This window comes from Corvus cornix, chromosome 13, assembly GCF_000738735.6.
Source record: "Corvus cornix cornix isolate S_Up_H32 chromosome 13, ASM73873v5, whole genome shotgun sequence".
In the NCBI taxonomy this organism is placed as follows: Eukaryota; Metazoa; Chordata; class Aves; order Passeriformes; family Corvidae; genus Corvus; species Corvus cornix.
In genome coordinates this window covers 4422258-4448024 of record NC_046343.1, presented here as the reverse complement: position 1 = coordinate 4448024, position 25767 = coordinate 4422258, and the positions used below count along the sequence as shown (strand labels likewise).

At 41.6% G+C, this 25767-nt stretch overlaps 1 protein-coding gene across 8 annotated transcripts in view; it reads right to left on the bottom strand.

Moving 5' to 3' along the window:
* Positions 1 to 25767, bottom strand: part of EBF1 (EBF transcription factor 1) — a 270793-nt gene that overhangs the window by 96423 nt on the left and 148603 nt on the right. For all 8 annotated transcript variants that reach the window (XM_039559534.1, XM_039559535.1, XM_039559536.1 and 5 more), the window contains exon 7: positions 3402 to 3483. In XM_039559534.1, the coding sequence (XP_039415468.1) occupies positions 3402 to 3483 (82 nt within the window). The remainder of the gene's footprint in view (positions 1 to 3401; positions 3484 to 25767) is intronic.

Genomic DNA, 25767 nt, shown 5'->3' with positions numbered 1-25767 from the left:
GAAGCATCATCTCTGTCTCTTATGCAAATTTGCAATAAGACACAAGTGGCTTCAATTCAAACATGAGTGGCAGCATCCCATGGAGGCAAATGAGCAGCCTCTGCTGTAGGAGAGGCTGTGGTAACAGAATCAAACAGCATGGCAATCTCTAAGTGACTTTCAAGGTTTTCATAATAAGTGAATGTTTGGGGTTTTATTCAGTGACACAGCCTGAAAAGTTTCCTCTAAATTAAAACTTGACATGTGTCAGTTTACAAGCAGTTGTGCTAAAACAAGAACAACAAGATAGCTAGGGCACCTGGGTTTCATTAATTACAATAACATACAAAACTGTTTAGGTTGTATGAATGAGTTTTTAGTTCTGAAAGATCAAATCAGTGGAGAGTTCACTCATGACACATCTACTCAGAGTAGTATTATTATTATTACCACTAATTGGGGCACTACAGCCCATCCCATCAAGAATGATGACTTGCTGTGATGAAGAATTCAAAACCAGACTGAGCATCTGCTCTGTGGGGTTTCTGGAATAAAAAGGCAACGTTGGGCAAAGGTGATAATACACAACAGCACTAATGCTTTGTGCAATTGGGCTGATGAAACATTGAGATGAAATGATTTTCTCAAGGACAAGCAAGGAGTGTGAAGCACAGCTGAAGTGCTGTGTAGTACTTGACTTCTCCTCCCTGACTGTCCCCTTGTGCTAATAGAGACACAACCAACACAGCCAGGGCCAGCACTGCTCCAGCACACACGCTCTGCTGGCACTCCACACTGCTCCAGTTGTCACATGCCTGGACATCTCAGACATGCAGAGAAATTTATTTCCTTCCAGGCCCACAACAGCTTTTATATTAGACTTATCACACTCCTACATTGGCAAGCAAAGTTCAGGATAAAACTTCTTAATTAATTTTTGATTGTGAGCCTGAATGAAGTTTCACACACAGGTCGCCAGAATCAACACACACGCTGCCTCCTCCCTGTACTTTCTTAAGAGCTCTTGTAACAGACAATAATCAGACAATTCCCTGTTGTAGGAAAAAAAAACCCACACCAACTCTAAAATCTACTAAGAAAGGAGATTTTCCACAGGGCTGGTCCTTAGATAGTGCAAGACTCATGTCCTTGACCCTTCACTGATTCTCCCATCAAAACCACAATCTGTGTTCTAAGAACTTCCAGCAACTTTTAGGGACTGATGAATGACAGACCAAAAGTTGGACATATCTTTTGGCAGCTTCAAAGTCCAGCACAAGTAGGGGAATGAAGGAAGGGAATGTCTCCATCTGTGTATGTGTAAACTGAGTATGGTACCATTTAAAAGTATCTGGAAATACCTTATTCTTATGGTTTTTAACCAGAACTTTGACATCACCACTGGAGACCTTTTAAGTCACTGGCAACAATTCAAAGGCAGCTGATAGCAAACACAGGGGCATAGATTTCACTTGGTTCCTATACAACACTGCCTCAAACACCCAGGAGCACCATATCATTGAGATACTACATGTACACTTGGTCCTTTTCACCCTAAGAAATGATAAATGAAGCTTGGACTCTGTAGAGCCCAGCTGTTTTATTTTAAGAAGTCTATTGCTAAAAGACCAACAAGTTCAAAATTTTAAAAAAGAAAAGGGAAGAAACAAAAGCAGCTATTGTAAAACAATAAGCCTGGGCACTGAAGAGAACGCTGCGAGCTTCAATGCTACCCTGTATGAGAGTAGGAGTGGTTCGCTCGGCTGAAAGTGATTAATTTCTTGAAAATGCTGAGGTCACGCTAATTGACATGACCTGTGTAATTAAGCAGTCTCTGTTTACACATGGAAAGCTCAACTGCTGTGAAGCTGGGTTTGTATGACAGAATGTCTTTACAAGTCAAGAGATCAACAACCTTTCCTATGTCCTACCTCCCCACCGACACAGCTCCTGATTGCTGTTCTGAGGGAACACACACAGGCATTTCCATATGAAAATCAGCCTCGAGCCTGGGCGAGCACAGCCCCAGCAGAGTGAACATGTTGTGAAGCAAGCTCTGACAGGCCCCAGGGGTGACTGCTCAGACTAAATCCCCGTGCTGGTGAGAGTCCTTTTCCCACCTTCTCTTTCCGTGATAATGCCCTCTCCAATCACAGGAGAAACGTGACAGAGGGAGAAGTGTGGGGTGAGAAGCCAAGGGCTCTGCCTTGCTAATGCTAGCTTTTACACTGATTGACTTAATCCCTGTGGCCACATCTCCTCACTTCTGCACTTCTCTGCTCAGAGGCAAATAGCACCCTTCTGCCTTCCAGCATTGCTGCAATTAAGCAGTTCAACCAAAGACCTTCTACATATAAATAATGTTGTCACTTAGATACCATTCAACACTTTTATTGAAGTGCAACAATGCTGGAAAAGAAGCAAACAAGATCATGAGTAACTACAGAAAGCAGATATATTTTAGAGGTATCTTTCTCCAGAGACTCATGTGGTCTATGGGGCAAATCTCTTGTTTCTTCCTCAGAACCCTGAGGCAAAGCCCCACTGACAGATTCTCCATGTCTCCTCCCTGGGCTATGTTCACTCCTCCCACCAAAAGAGAAGGTCCTTTGACTCTCTACCCCATATTTTTATTCAGCACATTCTCAGGTAAAGCATTATTGCCACAGTCAAAGGACCATGTCTTCAATAACAGGGTTGGAGCAACTACTTCTCAGCATTGCCACCAATTCACTCTGCTGCCAGCACTGGGGAAGTGCACGTACAGACCACCTTCCCAAGGGACAGTGATGTTCTTCATGCCAAAACGAGTCATGACATAGGTGGAGCATAAAAACAATGTCCTTGGCCATCTGAAGCTGTGTTGATATTTCAGCTCCCAAGCCTCAATGCCACAAGCTACAACAGTGGGGAAATACCAGCCCAAAACATCCCAAGACAAATACACCCAATGGTATCTTCACCCCATCAATGCACATTTATGAGTCTTTACCACTGCTCAGGAGTAACAACTGTAGCCACGAGTCTGATTTTATTAACTGCTCTTACACCTTCCTGTGCCCCAGCCAATAAACAAGGTGCTCACTCTGTGTCTGCATGAAAAGGAACAGTTCCCCACGCAGAGAGGATTATCTCAGAGCAGGGGAGCCCCATAACTGAAAACAACAGTGAGCTCATTCTGATTTTTCCTTTTCATGCTTTTCCTTCCGGTGGAGATGACATTGTCTTCAAGAGTGCTCTCTTCCAGAGCAAGAAAATCCAACTACTTCCTGCCAATTCTGCTGTGACAAGAAGTCCTCAGGCAATATTTTGTGACCTTATGTTTTTAGCATCTCCCAGTAAATTACTAGGTTAGTTTGGGTCAAAGTACTTCTGTCCCTAACAGCTGCTGATTTTTAAAGGAGGAAGCGTGTCCGACTGACCTGGAATCGACGCATGTCTCGAGGGTTTCCTGCATTTTTTAGGCAATTTTGGTTACATTTGAGGAAAAATTTCAAGAAGAACCTGTGGAGAAAGAGAAACAGATATTAATGTCTTATAAATAGGGTGTAGTATGTATAAATACGACATCTGCACATTTGGTCCAACATAGACTTATTTACATCAGTATTCCCAACTCAGACAAATCACCCCCCTCCCCATCCAAAGAGAGAGTGGAGCTTGCATAGGCCCAATCTAGCAAAACAGGCAAGCACACCCTGAAACTTCAAACACTGATTTCATAGATCTGTTGTGTCAGAGCCATTAAAGTTTGCAGGATTAGTCCCTCTGTCACGCCAGGCTTGCTGCACCAACCAGAGCAATGAGGAAGAGACACGTCTTTCAGCACAGCAAAAAAGGGACAGAAAAATGCCAGATGTGAAAATTCCCTTGTGCATAAATGGGTTTTTTTTACAAGTTCTCTGTCACCCACGAGTTTTGATTTAATACAAAAATACTGAAAACGTTCCATAGAGTTGAAATCTCCCTCACAGGAATAAATCCAGTTTGTGTATAAAATTGATGCTCAAACAGTGGTTAGTGGAGCCCAGATCCCTGAAAGAAGAAGGGGGGAAGTCTTGGTCAAAAGAATGACTTCATGGAAAAATGAAATATTTTTGATGCAGCCTATTTCCTGACCATGCACAGGTCACTGAAGTAGCTATATGACCCTGACATATATCTCTAAGAAAAGACATTGCCTTTTATAAAGCCAAAGAAAAAAGCAAACATTTCACTGAAAATATTTCCTTCAGTGTTATGCATCAGTGGACTGTAAACTCATAAAGACAAGTCAGTGAATAATAGTGGGTCTCAGATTCCAGGCTTCCTCCCTGAAAGCCAAAGTTTATCAGCCTTTTGTCCAAAATAAACTACAGACTAAGGTCTACTAAAGCTCAGCCGTGCAAAGTTTAATCCTACAGCAAGTTTAAAGCCCAGTGTAACCAGACAAGGCAGCATTACATATGCAATAACCATCAGTGACTAAGCAGTTCCTCTGCCCTGTTCCCATATACAGGAGTGGGGTGGGGAACAGTCTGATCCTGTTTTACTTTAAATCGGAATGGTAACTTTTGCAAGCAGCCCTCTTTTAGCACCCAAACTGAACACTAGGTCAGCAGAATTTGCACAGACTGTCACCAGGAAAGGCAACACTGCAGGGTAAACAGCTTCAGAAAATCCCTTTTTGATGAGCAGCATTCTTTACCCTGCTCTAGTTGTGGTGCTGTCCCTCAACAAGGCAAGTTTTGCTGCTTGTTCCTCCACATCAAGAAAATCATACAAGGCAAATGGCTGCAACGACAAATTGAAACTATGAGGGACTGTTTTCATTAAAGAAATGCAGTGTAATGAGGAGGATTATCAAATGTGATGCTTGGGATTATCCAGAACTAGATCTCCTTGCCCAAGAAGTCTCTTCTAGACCTGAGCTCCTAAATAAGAGCAAGCTATCAACATAAAATAAACAGCCACTGCAGGAGAACAGGGGTTTGGAGACAGTGTTCATTTAAAGTAAAGAGCAGTGCAAGTCATTGCATTTCTCAATCAAGCAGGTTCTGATATTCAATAATGGAAAGGTGCTGCTATTTGTTGTACGTGCGTGTCTTTTTAAGCCGCTAATGGCCAGCTGTGACAGCCTGACTCAGATTGTGTAGAAGGAGCTGTCAGCACAAATCTTGGCATCTCGGATCCAGACAACTGCTTGCCACCAGGCAAGGGTTTGTACTCGTGCCAGAATGGATTTTGAGAGACAAGCAAATAGGGCATTAATTCCGCCAAAGAAAAACGAAAAGTGGGGAGAGTTCAGGATCTTACACTTCAGATGATGGCTTTCCTGTCAACAGCTCATCATTTAGCTCATGAGCTATGAAGGGCACAGACATCAGATCCCTCTTGCCCTAAGCTGGCCCTGTCTCGTGAATCGCTGGCAGGATTCGGAGACCACCCCTCCAGACGAGATTGCTCGCTGAAATAAAAAGCCTGGCCATCTGTTGGGAGGCAAGGACATCCCTGTCAGCTGGTGCCTACAGCCTCAAACAAGCCCTTATGTGGCAAAACCTCTCAGAGCCACTCACTCTTTGGGGAGAAGCTGGCGCTGCCGGGGGCCTACTGCGGGATTTTGGCGGCTTCGCCAAGGGCCGAGTCCAGCAGCTGGCCACCCGGTCTGCCACAGCCCCAGAGCAACACCCTGGCCCTGAGGGGAGCTGGGATATGGAATAGCTAAAGACAGCTAAAAATTCCCATTTTGGCTTTACACAGCACACGAGCGATGGGTGATGAGGGTGGTGGGCTGATTCAAGAGCCTCCCAAAAAGATGGAAAGCTCTTGGTGAAGTTCTCTGGAGAAACACTGAGCCTTCCCTCTCCTTACAAAGCCTGAGCTCATGTCAACTCAAAGGCTTGAACAATCACTCTGAAATACAAGAGTTGGCTTTTGGGGTCTGCAAAATGCCAAAGTTTTTCAGTCTAACTCCATTTGCACTGTGCTATAACCCCCAAAGGCTACAGAAGTTTCACCAAAATAAACTGCAGAAGAAATGAAGCTCATCTGTTTAAACCTACCAAAACACCTCAGGCAAGCAAGCAAGCAAACAAAACTTCCTTTGAATTAAACCAACTCCAGAAAAAAATTAACTTGCAAAAATAACAGCATTTTCAGAGGAACACAAAGCTTACACAGCCAAGTTCCCTCACTGCATTTTAAGCAAAAAAAGTCACCAGTTTACAGAACACATTCTGCCAAGCGCCGTATTTTAATTCCACTGAAAGACAAAACAAACTATAGAGCTGCACTTTGTTTTGGAACACACTAGGGCTGGAGTCCCCCTGGCCACACGAAGCTTCCCACACTCATCCAGACAAGAGCTGAGCGGCTCCTGGGCTGGCACCATACACCCCAGGCGACAGAACCCCCACCTTGGCAGGAAGGAGGATGAGAACAGATTAAAACAAGGGTAGAGCAGAGCAGTTTGATTCATGGGGCTCAGCCCAGGCTCTTGGTTCCTGCTTTAAACTGCTTGTTCAGGTGCCTTCATCATCTCAAGCCTGGTCCTGCCAGCGTTCCTCATTAGCAACACTTCACTCTGCAAATATTTCAGATTTGGATTGACAGGACTGGTCCAGGAAAAGTGCCAATAGAGCTGAGCTCTTTGTAAGCATAAACCTCCATCCCCATTTGTTCACATTGAACTTCTTTACAGTGGGTTGGTTTTTTTCAGTTCTAACTTTCCTCGCATTTGGCAGGACTGGGTACCGTTAATGCTAGCCACAGAGGATATATAGCATTAATACTCATTACTGGGGTCTGAAATTCATTTCCAAGATGAAAAAAAATGTGTAAAACACAGGATAAATAAGATCAATAAAATCAATAAAATCTTCAACTCTCTCTCCAAACTTATGTGACTGCTGAATACCCACTCTTCTGCCACACAGGACTCAGTCATCAATTACACTTATTGCTATCATTGAAGGGTTTGGGGGTTTTTTTGCATGAATCAACCAAAACATAGTTTCTGACTCCCTTCCTGGCTACTACCATCCCTGGTGTGAAGAGCATTTGTGCATGCGGAGCACAGAAACACAATCCCGCTCCATGTGAGTCAGCTCCGGTCCAGAAACACAAACTTTTTACAAAGCACTTGGATTTACTGACTCGCATTGGTATTAAACCAGAGAATTCCATGCGTCACCCGTCATCCCACAGACACATGGTTGGAGTGTAAGGAAGGGAAGTTTTAGGGAAAACCAGTTAATTTTAGATTATATTTAGGTGTCCTAAGATGCGGCTCAGAGCAGACTGCAAAAACTGCTGAAGGAGTGAAGTTGCTAAGCAGTTAATCCATGCCATGCATGTACTACTACAAATCCCTGAGTAACTGCAAGGTCCAGTGTAGAAATACACCCTCTGCTTAAATACAAACCCCTGGGCTGAATCAGGCCCCAAACTAACATGAATTTCTGTCTGCCAGGAAAAAGCCCTAAAAAAATATGTTATTGGCCCTTCTGGGAATGTTCTCTTCTTTTCTCACAATTCAATAGAAATTCCTTTTTGGAGATGTTGTTGGGGTTTTTTTTTAACAAAACTGCTGCAATTCCAAAAAGATGGTGGTACCAGTAGCACTGTGCTCTCACCATTATCCTCTGCTCTCTGCTAGGGAGAAACTCTACTCCAGGCCTGGTTCCTACTGCTCCTTCCAACACCTGAACCCAGCTCTGTCCTCACTCCTGCCCCTTCCATCCTCTAATTCCCCTTGTTCCCCTGATGGATTTGGTGAGCACAGAACCACCTGGAGGTCACTTCACTTGTTTAAAATGCTCCCTGCCACTCCCTGCTGGCCTTAATGTCCATCACACACCAAATCCTTTGGGTTTGTGCAACACCCTCCCCAGCAGCATCCTGCTCTTTGCCACTACCACAGGGATTTAAATTAAACACATGGCAGAAATGGAAATCCGAGTAATGAAGATGTAAGAGGATTTTGCCTCCCTGCTTTTCTTGCCACTACAAATTAATACTCATGTTTATTAAAAATAGCTGAAGAGTTAAATTAAAGAAAGCAAGCTCTGAAATGATCTACGTTGGCTCTTCTGTCACTCCCCTGAAGGAAATTTAAAGGAACTCAAACACGAAGGCTTAGCAGTAGGATTTTCTTGCCATTGCCACAATAAATATGTCTGTGGAAGGAGAAAAAAATAGTTGGAAAGAAGACCTGCTGCATTCCTGATGCTGAAGAAAAGCTTGTTTGTTCCTGATACATTGGAGAAGTTGTTCAAGAACAGTTCCTCCATGTGAAAATATGACAGCTGTCATGGTGCCAAGGTCAGCCAGACCAGTGGCTATCCAGAGAGTGAGTGCTGGTTATACTGCTCAGACCTGGCTAGGGCAAAAAAACCTGACAAAACACACCTTTTCTGTGGTATAAACACATTTGATAGAAAAAGGGAAACTTCAGACTCCTGGATGAAACACAGCAGTAAGTATACGTGGGTTTGTAAAATTAGTAAAACCGAAACACAAGGGCCAGGGCAATAATTAGCAACTTTCTATCAGATAAAAGGATTGCATGCCCATTCTGTACGGCACACCAATTCAGCAGAGTACTAAATATGTGCATAAATTTAAATACACAAGCAGTACTGATGGAGACAAAGGTACTACTCACATACTTGAGCACATTGCAGGCCCAGCTCTGCTGTCAGCCTGGTGATGCTACAAAAACAGTTGTCTCAAACAACCTCTGATGGGTATTTTAGCTCTGGTGAAAACTTGGCATATCAAGAGGTACCAAAGGCAGTACAAGGGTGAGTCCAGACATCATTGCATTCCCTGCCACTGCTTTGTTTGCTTCTGCAGGGTTTTTTTGGCACTTTTCACACACTTCTCTCTTTCCCTATCTCTAACTTCTCCTGCAACTCCTGGTAAGAAGATCTACTTAGAAATTTGCCACTAAAATAAAAATATAGAGGGAATGCAATTTCATTTGGAAAAGTAAATAATCAAAAGGTAGAGAAAGTAGGTTTAGATTAGATACTAGAAAAAAATTGTTCCCTGTGAGGGTGGTGAGGCCCTGGCACAGGGTGCCCAGAGAAGCTGTGGCTGCCCCATCCCTGGAAGTGTCCAAGGCCAAGGTGAACAAAGCTTGGAGCAACCTGGGATAGTGAAAGGTGTCCCTGTCCTTAGCAGGGGGTGGAATAAGTTGAGCTTTAAGATCCCTTCCAACCCAAAACTTTCTATGATTCTGTGATTCCATGATTTATGAAATGGCCCTGTAGAAACTTCAGAAGGACAAAGTGAATTGTTTTCCCTTTTCAAGTTGACTATCAAAACTTGTATTTTAAAATGGAAAATTCCAAACTTTGAAAAACTTAGGCTAAAATAAAGCTTTTTTTATTCTGAACAACAATTTCTTGAATTTTCCAACGTTTTAAAACTTTACTTGAAGATTGTTTTTTGGTTGGGTTTTTTTTTTCCCTGCAGACTTTTTCACATACAATTCCCTGATCATGTCAGGTACCTTATTCACAAAAGAATAATTGAGACTTACACTTATATTTACCAACATGAGGCTGAGCATGGAAATCAAATATAGGCATGGGGAAAACCTCCTATTACCCACATGTTCACAGCTGGATTTTACTCAGCTCTTTAGTCAATAAACAGCAGTAGCTACCTTTTGTGGCACTTTTACAACAGGAAATGTATTCTGCAGAATAGAAATTAAGCACCAGATACAGCCATCTAACTCTCTTCTAAACATAACTTCTTGAGCTGTCAAACATCCTAATTAAGAAAAGAAAAAAAATCCTAAATCTGTTCTCTCTGGATTCAATGTTCTTACTGATTGAAAATGGAAGCCAAATCAGACATGCATTTTGCATTTATGGGATGCTAAGCAATTCACTGGTTTACAAAACAAACAAATACCAAAATTAAAAGCATGAAAAATTATTTACTTTATTAGAAAATATATATCTTCCTCCTGAACTGCAGGAAAGGTCCAAGAAAAGCAAAGTGATGCAGAGAATAAACCTCTAGCAGTCAGAGCCTGTTGACTAAAATTCTTCAGGCAGTGCCATAATAACAGAAACATAATAATAATAAGAATAGTAATAATAAAGTTATTTTTGTGAACTTGCTGTGGCTGCCGGAGCTCCAGCACCACCAGGGTTTGCTGTTATCAACACAGTAAATATTCAGCTCAGAGCAGCAAATAGCTGAGGAGGCACCCACATAATCACCAAATCAGAAGGCAGGACTGCCCAAACCAGCCTTAAATTACTCATTGCTCGCTTCAGCAAGTGCTCCCAGTCACTTTTCCTCAGGTCTGTGTGTTCTGCACAGCGAAGCACAGCATATCAATTTTTCATCTTGCATCTTCTGGATTTCTCTAGCTCCCTGATACTGAGTTATAATGCATCACAGAAATTTAGAGTAGTTTGGGAAAGTGCGTTTGGCATTTTCTCCCATGAGTGAGTTAAAATCCCAGAGAGACTGTTTTGGTTTCTTTTCCCAGACTTTTAATAAGAAAAGAAGAAGATAACACCACTGAAAAACAACATCACAGAACAGAATTAAGAATAGTCCAGAGGCAGGTTTGAATGCTCAGTTTTCTGTAATTTAATTTTGCCCCCAGGCCTGACTTTTTAATATTTTTTTTTCCTTAAAGTAGTGAAAATCTGAATTTTCCTATATCTCCTGACTTGTGCCCAGCCCCAGTATCTAAAATTTTTATTACATGTGAACTCCAGCTGCCTTTCTATCACAAACAAAAAAAAAGTTGGAAGGAGTTTATGCCATCTGTGTACACAGGACACATAGGGTATTTTTGGTTGATGACAACCATTATAAATAGCAAAATAGTAATAATAAAATTCAATTAATTTGGTTCAGTTTAACCACTTTTCCCTTCAGTCTTTCCCCAATTCACTCCCGTTTCACCCCTCAAATATTAGGCCATAAAAGTGGGTTAACTATTTTTAATTTTTACTGAAGACATTAGACTTCAGTCAATGGAAAAAACTACAAACCAGCCCTGTGGTCTGTCATAGTTCACACAATGCCAGTGAATTAGCAGCCCTGCCAGAGTCATACTTTAGCTAAAAGAGCCTCTGTTCAGTGTAAGTGCTGACAGATAACAGCAGTGCTGTTATTGCAATATGATATCAGCATTTGGTTCCCTGCTTCCTCAAGGTAAACTCCTGTAACTTTAGCATGGGCACCAAAAAGCAGCAGTGGTATCAAAGTCGGGGCATGTTGGAGAGCAGGGCTAATCCAGCCCTCTGAAGCTGCTTTTCTCACACCAAACAGAGGGCCCTAAAACATGTCACCTTGAGCTGGGGGTGCTGATGACATATTTCTTTCACCAGCTTACTGAGAAAGTTATAAAGATTCACATGGTAAATATTTCATGTGTGGGAAACACATTTCCCACCTTTCCCTGGACCAGGAGCATGTAAATCACCTGCATGTAAAACTGTGTGCAATCTGCCTGCACATACAATAATTAATGATTCCTCAAATAACCTGACCCCAAGAATACCTCTAAATAACACTGACACACCAGTGCCATCACCCAAATCTGCAAAACCCAGAGGCTGAGACCATTTAAAGGATACGTCTGAGCCTCTGAAGTGCTGAGAAAAATTTCTGCACAAGCAGAAGATGAAGTGCTACTCAAACCCCATCTGAACAGATGCATCCTCGAACATTTACACCAGGTGTAGACATGATCTTACAATGGTGAAACCTCCTGAGACCTGGTTCAGAATCTGCTTCACTTTGCTCTCAAGACGTTTTTAAAGTGGAAGATGCTTTATGTTAAAAAAAAAAAAAAAGAAAGGGCAGGTGGTCTGCTTAGACTGACATGGAAATTATTTTTGACCAGATTTATGTGTAGGATTGGTGGCCTGAAGAGAGAAACAACCAAGATGCCTTTAGATCTCTTATTTACATTAACCCATGGTAATGTAACATAACCCATAACAATAAAGAGCCAGAAGAACATAAGAGATGAAGAGAGTGATTATTGAGTAAATTCATGTCTCAAAAACATTAAAAATACACCATCCAAGGAGTTTCCAGAGAAATGCAAGACAAACTTCTCACAGTGCTGTGTGCCCATGAGATGCTGACTCTGGGCAAACTCAGGGGTTCCTGGCTGCAGCTGCTCCAGTGCCTCGAGATCACTACTAGCAAGATCTACTTTGCAAGACTGTGGGATTTACTGCTGGGATGACACCCCAGCCTCAGCTTCTGCATCACTAAATCCTCCAGAGAACCACAACAGCAATGGACAACTTAAAAACATGCCTGTCAATCTCCTGTTCACACAGTTCTGGGTGCAACTTACCTCACCCGACCCACCTCAGTAACTACAGAGAAGTATTTGGGAAGTGTAATATGGAGAGGGATTGATTGCATCCCCTCCTAAGACAACTTGCGCTTCAAATAACAAATTAAATGTTTGCTTCAAGTAAAGTAGCAGCAGTGAAGGACCTTAAGTGGGGGAGGAAAGAAAATCACAATAACTTAATAATTTTAAGTTATTAAAAGCTAACTTTTAATAAATTAAAAACTAAACTGATCTGAGAACCCAGTCAGTCACTGACAAAGGAAAATCGGACAGAGATGCTGCTGGGAGATGTGATTTTACACTTTTATGGTTCTCTTAAATAAAGAAAAAAAAACAACTACTAAAAGGAATCTTTTCAATAAACTAGCAGGGGTGAGTCTAGAATTAGCTGTCCAGAAAAAAAAATATATATGCAAATGTACATTTGTATTTACACAAGACAAGATCAAATGCAAAAATGTTGTGGAAAAAAGTCAAGTGCTGCCTTCAGCTCCTGCCCACAAGCTGGACATTCCATCCAGGGGTTCCCATTGTTTGATGAGATTTAAGAGAATAAAGCCCTCGTTTCCTTTGCAGCAGGGAGCTCTGGCAGTGAGCACAGGATCCAGAGTGTAGTGGCTATTTTGGGAGCTGGAAGGAAGCAAGAGGCTGTTCTGTGGAAAGGCGGAGGCACTTTGAGCTGTGCGTGCAGTGGTTCAACAAGAGAAGATATGCCAGGGGTACTTGAAGGGGATCAGGAACTAAGTATAAAACGCTGCAGATTTGTGTGTGTGTGTGGGCAAGCAACCTAGACACTGTAAAATTCATTGGGATTTACCACAAGAGGGGAAAGACTGAAAGAGGAAGGGCAAAAGAGTTTCTGATGTGCTGGCAAAGAGGATCACCCTATATGTAATTCTGGAGATGTCATCAATAAATATTGCATATGTCTGCTACCTTTAACATGACATTGAAAGAGCTTAATTAACCTCTGCAGGAGACATGTAGAATCCAATCATATCTGCTTATATTACAAGTTTTGGATTAAGTGCTTCACATCTTTTCTTAAAGCAATGAGCCTTGAATACGTAGGAAAAAAACGTTTGCTGATGTCCTCTTCTGTGTCAGAGAGATGTGGGAAAAGCATTGTAGGCTGTAGCTGCAAAGTTATCTCTTGCACCAGTTGGGAAAGGTGATCCAGCTAACAAGAATATTTTCTCCTGCCCTTGAAGCCCACCACCCAGTAAGTGTACCCAAGCCGAAAGACATAATCCCAAAACTGAAGTGGAATTCAGATCAGGATGCTGGTGACAACTTAGAACTGGAGCAAGGCAAAGACATGAGTCTTTATAAGCATGAGCATTTATAAGACATTTATAAAATAAATCATGCTCATGGCACTGTGTACTTTGTTGGTTGGAACTACAAAAAACAGCATCTTTTGAGAGAGTTCAGCAGACCAAAAGCATTGTAAGGGCAGAGGCACAGCATTAAATACCTGACAGAGGGGAGCAGGGAACAGCTACAGACAACTTCCATGGGTGTGAAAACACACACAAGACTTGGGATCTTCCCTGTATTTCTGGATGTCTGGCTGTGTCACCCAGATGCCCCTCTTTGTGAAAGCAGAGGTGATACCTGTGATCAGTAGGATTTACACCCACAAAACACAGAGCATGAGGGTCTACAAAGTACTATACGAGTACTTCAGAATTATGACTTTTCTGTGTCACTGCAGAGGACAGCACCACTGATGGAGGGAAGCTTCCCAGTGCACAGTTAACAAACCTTGCCAAGCAGCCAGGGCAGAAAGGTAAAAGTTGTTGTTCATCTACATCTCACCAATGGAAGTTACAATTCAATGGACTAGGAAGTACTTGCAGCTGAACAACTCTTAACAGCTTTTTAACTCTATTTTATGTTCTATCGTACTTCTTTTGAGAGCAATTGTGCTGGACATCAGGAAGAATTTCTTCACTGCAAGGGTGGCAAAGATTTGGAAAGAGCTGCCCAGGGATGTGGTGGAGGTCCCATCCCTGGAGGTGTCCAAGGAATGACTGGATGTAGCATTGAGTGGTTTAGCTGACATGGTGGTGTTCAGTCAAAGGTTGGACTTGATGATCTTAGATGTCTTTTCCGACTTTAATGGTTCTATGATTCTAAGTTTTACATCTCCACTTATCTCCAAATAAAAATTAAGAGCCACTTTGAAGGAGTTCTGTGCAGTGCCAATGACAAACTTATCAGCAGACACGTGTTAGACAACACGCTAAAATACCCTTACATCAACTTGTCAACAATAACCACCAACAGAAAACCCTGACAATATAATGCTCAGGGCTCGATCCAAACTACAGTTAAATGTACACTATCACATATAAATTGCATGTGACTGATTCTATTCAATGAAATAATATTACTCCAAGTTGGGAAGTAGGGATCATTCTGATTACAACGGAATGACCAAGTTTCTACTTGCAAAGGCTTCTTTCACTGTGCAGAACAACTGCAACAAGCACAAAGTGGCTGCACTGCTCCCGCCCCTGCAGTGAAACCTTTCTGCCACCCTGGAGCTGCAGCACTGCCTGACTACAGCCAGCTTTACCCTTGGCACCTTCTGAGGCCGCCACCAACTTTTCACGCAAAGTTCATGGATCTAAAGAGGCAGGTTTGGCTCACTGTGTTTAAGAGAGCATGAAGATCCCTTCATCTTAAAGATTCCCAACGCTCAGTAGAAGCAGCTACCTGGAACTAGCAAGGACACTGAGGAGAGCACTTTCATCCTTGCAGAAAGCGTCTTGGGACTTGTTATGACTACAGGTGGTCAGACACCTGACTTTGTGTCTCTCCTGAAAGGCAGCAACGTGGCACACCCCAGTGTGACACCTCTTCAGCAGCATCTGAAAGGGAAGCACACCTCCCACTGAGCCACCAAACGCTGCTTCCCACACTAGTGAGGCTTTTCCTTAGAGGACTCTTCTTTGAAAATAAAAAATTGTCAGTCTAGTGATGCAGTGCCATTAACTCCATGCGCTGTTGCTTTTGTATATCCTGAAGGTTGCTTTTAAAAAATGGGTTTCATTACATAACGGGTTCCAGAAAAGTGATATCTCAAGTTTTAAATTGAGATTTTTTTTTTAAATTATTTTTTGCAACTGGACATGGTCTTCTTGACCTCCATCCAGTCATTTAGATGGCACGTTCTAATGTTCACCTACATGTCACTTTTAAAGCAAGAGACAGATACAGTCTGTATTCCTTGGTAAGAGTTTTAGTTTATTTTTAAAATTCCACTTCTAAAGATCACAAAATAATTAAGGAAAAAAAAAGGTATTCTTTTTCTTTTATCAGATGAATTTTTGTATCAAATTGTAGACAATAACGCATTTGAGATAAAGAAACCAAGAATGGAAGCAGAGCTGGCAGAACACCCACATTAATGCCCTGCCTTCATCCCACAGAGAATTATGCTTTCAAGGTGTCCAGGCAGAAAATTTTCTGGAATTTTAAACATGTTAATAGCTCAAGGTAATGGCAACTCCAAGCCAAAACCCCAAATTGGAAAGTTCCTGAGCCCTGAGCAACATTCAGTCTGCAGTCATGAAAGAGTGAAACAAACTCAGATGGGAACACGCACACCTTTTGTGAAGTTCTAATCTGAGGTTGGCATCTGACCAGAAATAACCAGTTCAGACCTCATCTTGGAGACCCGAGCTTGGGACCAAGGAGTCTTTAGAATAAACTGAAAATGTCTTCCTGAAATGCAAGAGAGGCTGGTTTCTCTCTTGTTGCACTGTCTGTTCCCAAACTCTCTCCCACCCATTACCTCTTAAAGGACGTTGGCAAATGGCACCCCTTAGGCTGTATAAATCTCTGCAGAAGGAACGGCATAATTTTTTTCCCATCACAAACCTTCCAGTCTAATATTTGACAGCCTAGATCAGGTGCTGTCCAAACATTTATTAAAACATTTTAAATGATGAATATATCCAATTATTACTATTAATGCAGCTAATACTGACTAATGAGGGGGAAACACACTAGCTTGTGTCCCGCAATTCATTACCCCTGCCTTGTCAACAATTCAAAGCCCAAAACCTAATCATCCATACCGGGCCCTGTTATATTTCACACGTCACATTTAATAAGTCACTCAGTGCCTATAAATTAATGTAACATGTCGGCGTTTATGAGCGCGGCTTTGTCGCTGTTAACAAATGATGTGCTGGCCTGCTCTGCTGCAGCTCAGCAGTGACGAATGATGGAGGATGATTTCTCTCCAAACTATAAACTGCACCCTGGGGACCACAGCTACACATGGGCACGTGTGTGCACACCCACAGTGGGTGTGGGAATAGCATAGAATATACAGAATTAGGTACCTGTTACAGGTATATTTCATGCATTTTAATGTATTAAATATTTTTCAGTCCAGTCATTGAATTTTATCAGCACACACTGTAACTAGTCAGACACACACAGGGATGAACACAAGTTACCACACAGTGTTATAGGGATGTATAAACAACTCTTCAGCAAGCTTATCAAAAACACATCTCCTGTGTGTATCACGTTACAATTTCACTCACACCACTTTAAACCAACCAAGCTTATAGATACTATTGTTTATAACAACACAACATATAGGTGGGGCCAAATCTTGGGTTTGATTTACAGTTAGTCTGAACACCTGTAATATCTCCATTCTTAGTGCTTCCACAGCCAACCACAGCTTGAAACAGAAATGAAACACCACAGAGTTGTATTGCAGAATGTGATGCTAAACTGCAGACGACTGGCACGGCACCAATACTTTCTTTACTACTTCTTGAGCAAAACTGATTTTTTTAAACAATATGAATAAAGCATAACTTAAAGTAACAGAGTACATGAAAAATGTACATGTATACATGTACTTTTTAAAACCCTTCTTCCAATTTTGCCGAAAAAACTGTAAGCATTGGAAAGCAACAGGGAAAGCATTGACATCTTTTTGGTTACTTTGGTAACAGCTGTGGCAGGTTCAGGATTGATGAAAGACATCTGGATCTACATACAACTGCATTAAGTACTATGTGCAGTAATAAAACTGCATGTTGCAAATGCACACTGTGGCCAGGAGGGAAGCTGTCACTGGAACCAACTTTTAAGCTCAACAGGTTTGTTAGCAGCAGCAGAAGAAGACAGATAAGGAAGGGACCTCTGAGAGTTGAGCTCCTCACCCCTTGGAAAGCTAACTCTTACCAAAGCACAAACCAGGCCCCCTGTTTTGGTTTCATAACAAAGCTTTCCTGATGGTAATGCCAGTTTTGCCCTTATGGTCTCTTTTACAGTGTTGTATCCCATTACAGCAACACATTCCTTATGAAAAAGGCATCCTGGAATACACACAGTAATGCACTGGTGATGAGCCCACAGCCAGCTTGGGAGAGACAGATCTGACTGAATTCTCTGGATGCTTTTTTTGCCTCTGTTGGGAAATGACAGTCTGTAAAAAAGGAAGATTTGTGGGAAAGGATCATGTCTGAAGGTCTGCCAGCACGAAAAAAATTCTTAGAGAAAAACCTCTAGTGTGACAAAACATCATCTTGAGAAAATTCATAAGTGGAAGCTCTTTGCTTAATCTCAGCAGTCATGACTCAATGCTTCCATGTCCTACTGAAGCAGCAATCCTGAAGAGCAGTGCAGCAGAAAGTCACACTTATTTTCCAAAATCAATCCACCCTGGAAAGGCCACCCAATGGTTACAGTACCAGAGCAGGACACAGAAGACCTACATTCCTTTCTGTGCTTGGTATACTTTAGAAGCCGCCAAGTCGCTTTCAGGCTGCTAAAGACGCAATTAAGCCCTCTTAAAAGTCCTACTGTACATTTTACTGCATCTTTAGAAGTCAAAACACCTTTAAAAATCTACCTTTAAATCTCTCTGTCTTCTTTTCCCATCTTTAAAATAGGGATCATGACACTTCTCTAGCACACAGGTGCTGTACGGATAGATAAAGACAAAGACACTTTCTAAAAGGTGTCACACACATCTAGGATTCTCTCATGTACTGTTGGCATAAAAAAAAATCTCAGATATTTTTAAAGACTTCTGATATAGAAAGGGGAAAAGATGTAGGATTTCATAGACTTTAAATGTCTCTAAGAAAATTATCCTGTATAGGCTGTATCAGTGAAAGAACCACACTTATCGATTTGTTTTTCTAGGTCGTGTGTGGGATTTTTTTGGCACTTCATACCTTTAGAGCAATAGAGATGGTAAAATTCTGTGGAAAGGCTTGAGCATTGCTGCTCCTGAACTCTACACACTACTTCTTGTTGAAGGAAACTATTTGGGTGTACAGTCTGAGGTCAGCCACGACAGCAAAGGCCAGTTCACCAGTTAAGGCTCAATGACGCCTTGGGTGTCCCCACAGCCCATCATTTGCAAAATGCTAAAGGTCACAAAGACTCTGAAAACCCAGGACCACATATTTTAACAGTTCCACTACAGAAAATTTATTTAGTAATTGACTAATAAAACGTGTGTTATTTTCTCTAAAAGCAATATTGTATTTCTAGCACCTAAACCAGAAATTATATGGTGCAAACCCCACCCTTCACGTAACTCTGTGACAACACCTATGCAAGCAGAAGTTGAGACCACTATTCCTGACCAAAACAAAATTATTAGAGCAGTGCAGCTCAAATAAACAGCATCACCACAATCAAATAATGTCATCTGTACAGCACCCCCAGCACCTGAGTTTTTTTAAAACCATTCTCCTCCCTGTCATTCATTTATCATCTTTAGTCCTTCCAGACAAAAATTTTGTGGGGAAGCATGATATGACTTGTATAGAAATCTGACCTACCAGAGGTCTCCAGGTACTACCACAAAACACATGACAGATAAGAACAATCTTGATAATTTGGTTTGGGTATTTTTTTTTCCCTTACATACACATTCAGGTCAATGGGCAAAACAAGTAAAAAGTAAGCTAAATGCCAACACGAAAGCTTGGTACTGTCTGCATGCCACAGCAGCCACACTTAGCTCTAAAAACTTCTAAAACTCCACAAGAAAGGTAGAGATTGCAAAAAAGCCACCACACAGGCACTGCTGGAGAAAGCTTTAAAAACATGGGAAGAAGTAGAACTACCTTGTTGCAAGGGAATCATGGAAACTGAAATCTTGAAGAAAAGGAGAGAAATCTGCATGACAATAACATTGTTTCCTTCTCTGAGGGACCCTCAGGGCTCACAAAATCATACAGAAAAGAACACAGCTCTTTTCAATTCAGCCCATTGTACAGAACGGTGAATGTCGCAAGGTTTATTTTATAATGATTTATTATAAAGAAAAATAAGGGCTCAGGCAGAGACATATTTTCTCAAGAATTTATTGTTCACCAAAATGGTTTGTTTTGCTGAAACATTTCTTTTTGCTCTGTTTTTTTTTCTGGCTTCATTCTAGAGCTGCCTTCAGCCACACTTTGCTTTGACAGAGGTAAACATTCCATCTTCACCTCTTCTGCCACCTGCAGCCCCCAGACTTCCCCTGAGCAGCTGATGCTACACCTGAATCACTGCTAAGCCACCAACCACCTCTTCCTTCTTGCACCACACCTGTCTGGCTCCTCCCTCCCAAAACATCAGGGACCAGGACCCAGGACCTCTGGAAAGACAAGGGAGTAAAGCACCACCAACACCAGACTCAATCCTCTGGCACTGGAGGCAGAATCAAGCCTGAATTCCAGGGCGAGGATCTCCTTTGATCCCTGCTGGGAACACAGCGGTGGCCCAGGAGGACAGGAGCATCCCCAGCCTGTCAGCTGGAGCAGAGGTTGGTGCTGGAGATTGAGAACTGGCTCCCTGAGGGAAACAGAAACTCAGCTGGAAGAACATCCTTCCTCATATCCCTGTGTGAGCAACAGGATGAGCTGCACTGAAATGAAGGACTTTAACCAGCTCTCCTTCCCACCCAGCAGCAGCTCGAGAGAGACCCTGGCTGGGTGTGCTCTGTGTGATCCTGGGCTACTCCAGTGCCACCACAGACCTCAGCAGCCTTCCCTTCCTATGTGTTCCTACTGCATTTCCTTACTCTAGCAAGGACACAGTTTATCCTCTTTATGTACTTAGTCCCTACAGTCATCAAGCCAGTTAAGGAAATGCCAATATTCTCCTTTCAGAGGGGAAGAAAATAAGTGACTTCACAAAAACATGCAAGAGTTTTTGGTAAAAGAAGGGAAATATTCCAGTGCATGGCTCTGCTAGTAAATGAATTTCTACTCCAAGAATTATTTCTTTCAAATAGAAAAGCAGAACAATTAAAAAAAAATTAAAATAAAACCTATCTCAGCTGCATTTTCCACATAGAATTAGCACCTGGTTCAGAAAGAAAATTATCCAAAAACTGAGCAGGCAAGGAGAACTCCAAGTGCATTGCATGTCCAAGCTAAACTGATGCAATTCCACATAATCAGTAAAAAAATAAAGTCAGAAGTAGGTCAGAAAAGCTGACAGAATTAATCACAGAAGAGATGAATAGGAAATTTGATGGAAATAAGATCACTTTTCATGATGAATTCATAGTCAGCACTTAATTGAGTACAATGAACTTGAAAATACACTTAGTGAATGCCTGCATGAGCTGGACTTCTGAATGTTTGTAGCAGTTAAGATACACAAACTGATCAATAGTGTAAAACAAAGGAGCTCAGGTATGCATGTGTACTCATACATCACTTCAATAAATTACCCTGAGCGTTAACACCAGGGGAAGGGAGGGGGGTGGATTTAGAACAATCATTTTGGGATCAAGAGCTAAATCATTTCAACCACATCTTGATTTCCGCAAAACTCGGCAGGAATTATAAGGCTTAACAGCATCTCAACAATTAGCATATTATAAATACAAAAATGATATATTAAAGCGAGAGGAGAAAAAGGCCAGCATTTTACACCTACAGTAATATAATTCCACTACTTAATGCAAAGTAACAGGCATTAGAGTGTTTGGGATCTTCTTGTATAGTGTTATCTGTTCTATCAGTAAATGAGACTATGTGAACAGTACAACCTATAAATAATTCAAGGCCTGAGATGGCAATTATAGAACCATGCACAACCAGCATGAATATTTTATGAAGGCTAAAACAGCCCTCAGAATGAATCATGGATAGATGAACACACACACATACACACACACTCAGCTGTTGGCCAAGTATTGCTTCCAGACATGGCTTATATCTGATCCTCAGTACATCTAAAAAGAAAATTCCTGAACCCAAAAGTCAGAAGTTACATCAGCATTTTTAGATATTAAGAGATATTAAAAAAAATAAATAAAGGGACTGTAGAAGAAAAAAATGTTATACTGGTGAAAGAGAATGTTTGTTTCCTTTCAAAGATTCTGGTAGGAATTCTAAACAACTTTTTCCCATGCACAAAAATGTGGCTGCCAAAAGCCAACCATGAGGTACAAAACGAGGGCCTGCAGGGGCTGTGCAGCACCTTGGTCTGCAATATCTGCCCCTAAAGAAGGACTTGCCTACATGGAGATATTTTCCAGTAGAGGAATACTGGTGTAACTCCCCATATGGGCACTATTATTGCAGCACAAGAGCATTCACAGGGGAGTTACAGCAGTATAACTACTCCAGCATAATTATACGGGTATAATTATGCCAGTAAATTTCCCTGTATTAGCAAGCCCAAAGAAAACCTCCCTGTAAGGAGCAGGGCACTGCTGCATCCTGCCCCAGCACACAGCCAGGGGGCCAGCAGAGAAACACATCTGGGAGCAGAGATCCCCAAACTCTGCTCCAAAGCCAGAGCACTCAGTGGCACATGAGTAAATTAATAACACACCAGCAAAAAAATAATAAAATCATCTTTTATGTGTCTATCATGTACATAGATACATGGATGTGCACACGTACATGCTCTAGGTATATTTATACTATATATAAATATAGTATACATAAATATACATAATTTTATTTATATGAATTTACATTTTAGAACATATGTGTTATAAACACTGTCTGATTAGTCCACAGATCACCTCCTTGAAATGAGGATGTATAATTTCTCCCATTCTCCCACTGGTAGAACTGGAATACAAAGTTAAAACACCACCAGCTATTAAAAGAAACTGGGCTGGAACCTGAGTGACCATCAGATAGCTCTTCTGTGCCAAATATAAACACATCTTTGATAGCTTGAAGATTTCTCATGTGCAAATATAAATGATGAGACTGGTTTTGGGTGCACGGCAGTCTACGTGCATGCATGAGAAATAAAGATTAAGACTGAATGCAGAAAAACTAGAGGACTAAGGAGGCAGCATCAGATGTTTCTTAGTAATCTTAATACATTTTTGTGCTTTTTTTTATTTTTTAAGCCCTTATTGGGTCTTTCATTTGCATCTAAAAAAGGCTCTTTTAAGGCTACAATTTAAAGCAATGCCTTGCAGACAGGCTGCCGGGTCCTCCTGCAAGGATGTGCCCATGAATAGGGTCACAGTGTCACAGACAGCACAGAGAGCACGAACTCACCCACCTCACGGCCTTTTCCTGCACGACCCCTATAATTTTGTGGGTTTGGCAAACACAAGGGGCAATTGTGTCAGCCAGGGTCAAGCTGCCATTGTGGGGGGTTTGTGGGCAGGATCAGTATCTGAGGGAGAGGGGTTGTGTCATGCTGGGTCAAGACACTGCAATTGTGGGTGCCAGTTTGGCAGCTCCGAGGTGGGTTGCAGTTGTTTTCCAGGGAGGGAAGAGATGACCATGCTGGCGGCTCAGGAAGATTCAGGTAGAACTGAAGCTGTTTCTAGAAGGTTTTGCAGTGAGAAGAACGTGAATTTAGTTGATGGAAGTGGGGAGATGGCAGAGAGACAAAGCGCTCAGGAGCTGGAATGATTTAGGATATCTGTAGGGGAAGATGCAGCTCCAAAGGGATTGGTGCCTTCAGCAATGTTTATCACCATGAGTTTAATATTTTACTCAGCCAAAAAGGTGTATTTTCTCCAGGAGAAGACAACACATGGAAAACAACACATCCCTCTCACATCCCATGAGAAAGCGGCGTATCAAGGAGAGGTTTGGCAAGCAGGTTTTACATCCTAATTCTGCTTTGTTTGAAACCAGATCCTAACACAGCCTTTTTTCTCTCACCTTCCCATGCCTTTGGAGATGCTGAATTGTGAGTTAGACTGTGACTCAAACATGATCAAATTCCTGGTACATATGGACCCAGCAAGGCAGAACTGTGGAGTTTGGTTTTTCTCATTTAAAGGCAGCAAATAAAAAAAAAATATCATGAACAGAAACACATACCTTGAGACCACAGCCCAAAGGAAATACTCTGCTAATTGCAAGGGTGTATTAAAGTCATGAACTAAGTAAACTAATTTGCTCTTGGAATACTTTCTATACCTCCTAGGTTTCTGTTTAGAACCTCTGTTTAGACACTTCACAATCTAAATCTGGTGAAGTCTGAAAAAGGCCTTCAGAAGAAGGGAGGAAAGAAAAAGCCAGGCAATGGTGCAATAGGCAGCTTTTGAAACTTGATCTGGCTTTCTATTAATTTGCAACACAGATTTGATTTCTAACTCTCAAAAATTGGAATGGTTAATCTTTTATTTTCATTATTTTGACATTTCTGTTTACCTTTTAGAAATGCTATCAGAAGCACAATGTGGCATTGGAAAGCTAAATGCTAACACATGGCGTGCTCTACAACTGCAAAAATTTCTCTCATACTTTTGCAAATACCACAGCCAAAATCAACAGCACAAGTTTGATTTTCTTCATCATGAATTGACAGCTTATTTATCTCTCAGGAAGAACTTTCTAAACCCTTTAAGCTTCCAAACAACTGAGGAAGGATTCTGCTGACTGTTCAAAAATTTTTGTGCCTCATAAAATTATAAGCTACATTATTCAACTCTTCATGTGTTCTTTCTAAAAGAAAAGGAAAAAAGGATGCATTATGAATTGCAACAGACTTCACGAAAAAAAAGTCAAAAGACTGATCTGCCAAAAAACTTTCTCATTAGGATTTGTTTCATCTGATATTAAACCACAACATCCATATTGTGCACGAAGTCCAGCTAAACAGTCTTCATGATATCAGCTGATCTTAAGTACATATAGGCCTTCAAACACTGGGTCAAGTCTCATTAAAGTCAAAGTTTAACACATGCTTCAGCATGTGCAGAACAATGATGGATTTACATTAAATGCTCAATTGCTTTCTTGAATTACAGCCTTAACCACTTCATACTCCAGTGAAGGTGAACATGATCCTCCTCATCAGGCTGGGTAATGCCAATGCGTTGCTACAGCCCCAAGAGCACAGGCACTGCCAAATTGCCAGAAGTGATGGTTTCTGGGGACTGCTGGCTGAGTGAGATGCTCCACAAACACTGTCCTGGAGCCATGGAGAACACAACCCCGACTGCAGCAACCCCAGGCTCTGCTGCTGGGCAGCAGCATCTCCCCCAAACGCTGCCTTCCAGCGAGCTGAGGGCTTGTTTGCAGTAGAGGCTTTAAATCAATACACAGGAATGAAAGACTCCAGCAATGCTAACAGATCAAGTATTCAAACGTGGAATCCAGGGAACATTTTACTTGCCAGTAAAACGCCCAGTGTAACTCATTCACCCATGAAAAGAGCTGTGTCTGAAGTCATCTTTATTTACAATGTGTTTGTGCCATGTTTGTTTGCAAAGTGGAGGATGAGTTGGAGTAGGTGGCATCTCTCATAGCTTCCTTTCCACACACTCTGCACTCAGACTCCAAAGGTCTAAGCCTCACAAAGCAGTTACTGAGGAGCACACATTTATTTGCACCAAAAATATATAACATGTTTGCTGTGAAAGTGGTCTGTTAGACTGAGCTTGTAAACCAGGAACTCCCTATGCAAAATGTGGAGTTACTCTGCTCTAAAATTGGTGTAACACAGAAATCAGACCATGTGCCACTCTACCTCCACTGCCCAAAAGGCAAAGTGGCTATAAAAACTGCCAATCAACCAAGAATAGGCTAACAGGCCTATTCTGAGTTTTGCTGAATGTCAAAATGGTCAAAATTTGGAATTTTTGTCTGAATTAGAAGTCTGAAATTTTGACATTTATTCTCATCTGAAATCAAAATAAAAGAACAATATACTATGAAAAACTAGAAATCGTACCTGAAATCACCTAACATAAGGCATAACAGAAATACACAATATGGTGAGAAATCTCTAATTTCCTCAGACATTCTGCTGGACACTGTGATATATACCATGGGCACGTGAAACTTGATAACAGGAAAAAAACCCAGACTTCAGGTTTTCCTGTTTCAAATTCTCAGCCCCCCCTATCCTTGGAGCTAATGGAGAAATCTCAGATAGCAGGAAAGAGCCCACAAGGAAATCAAAACACCTCCAGAAGCACGAGGGGTCTCCAGCTATGTCATACAAAGTATCATATAACATTTTTA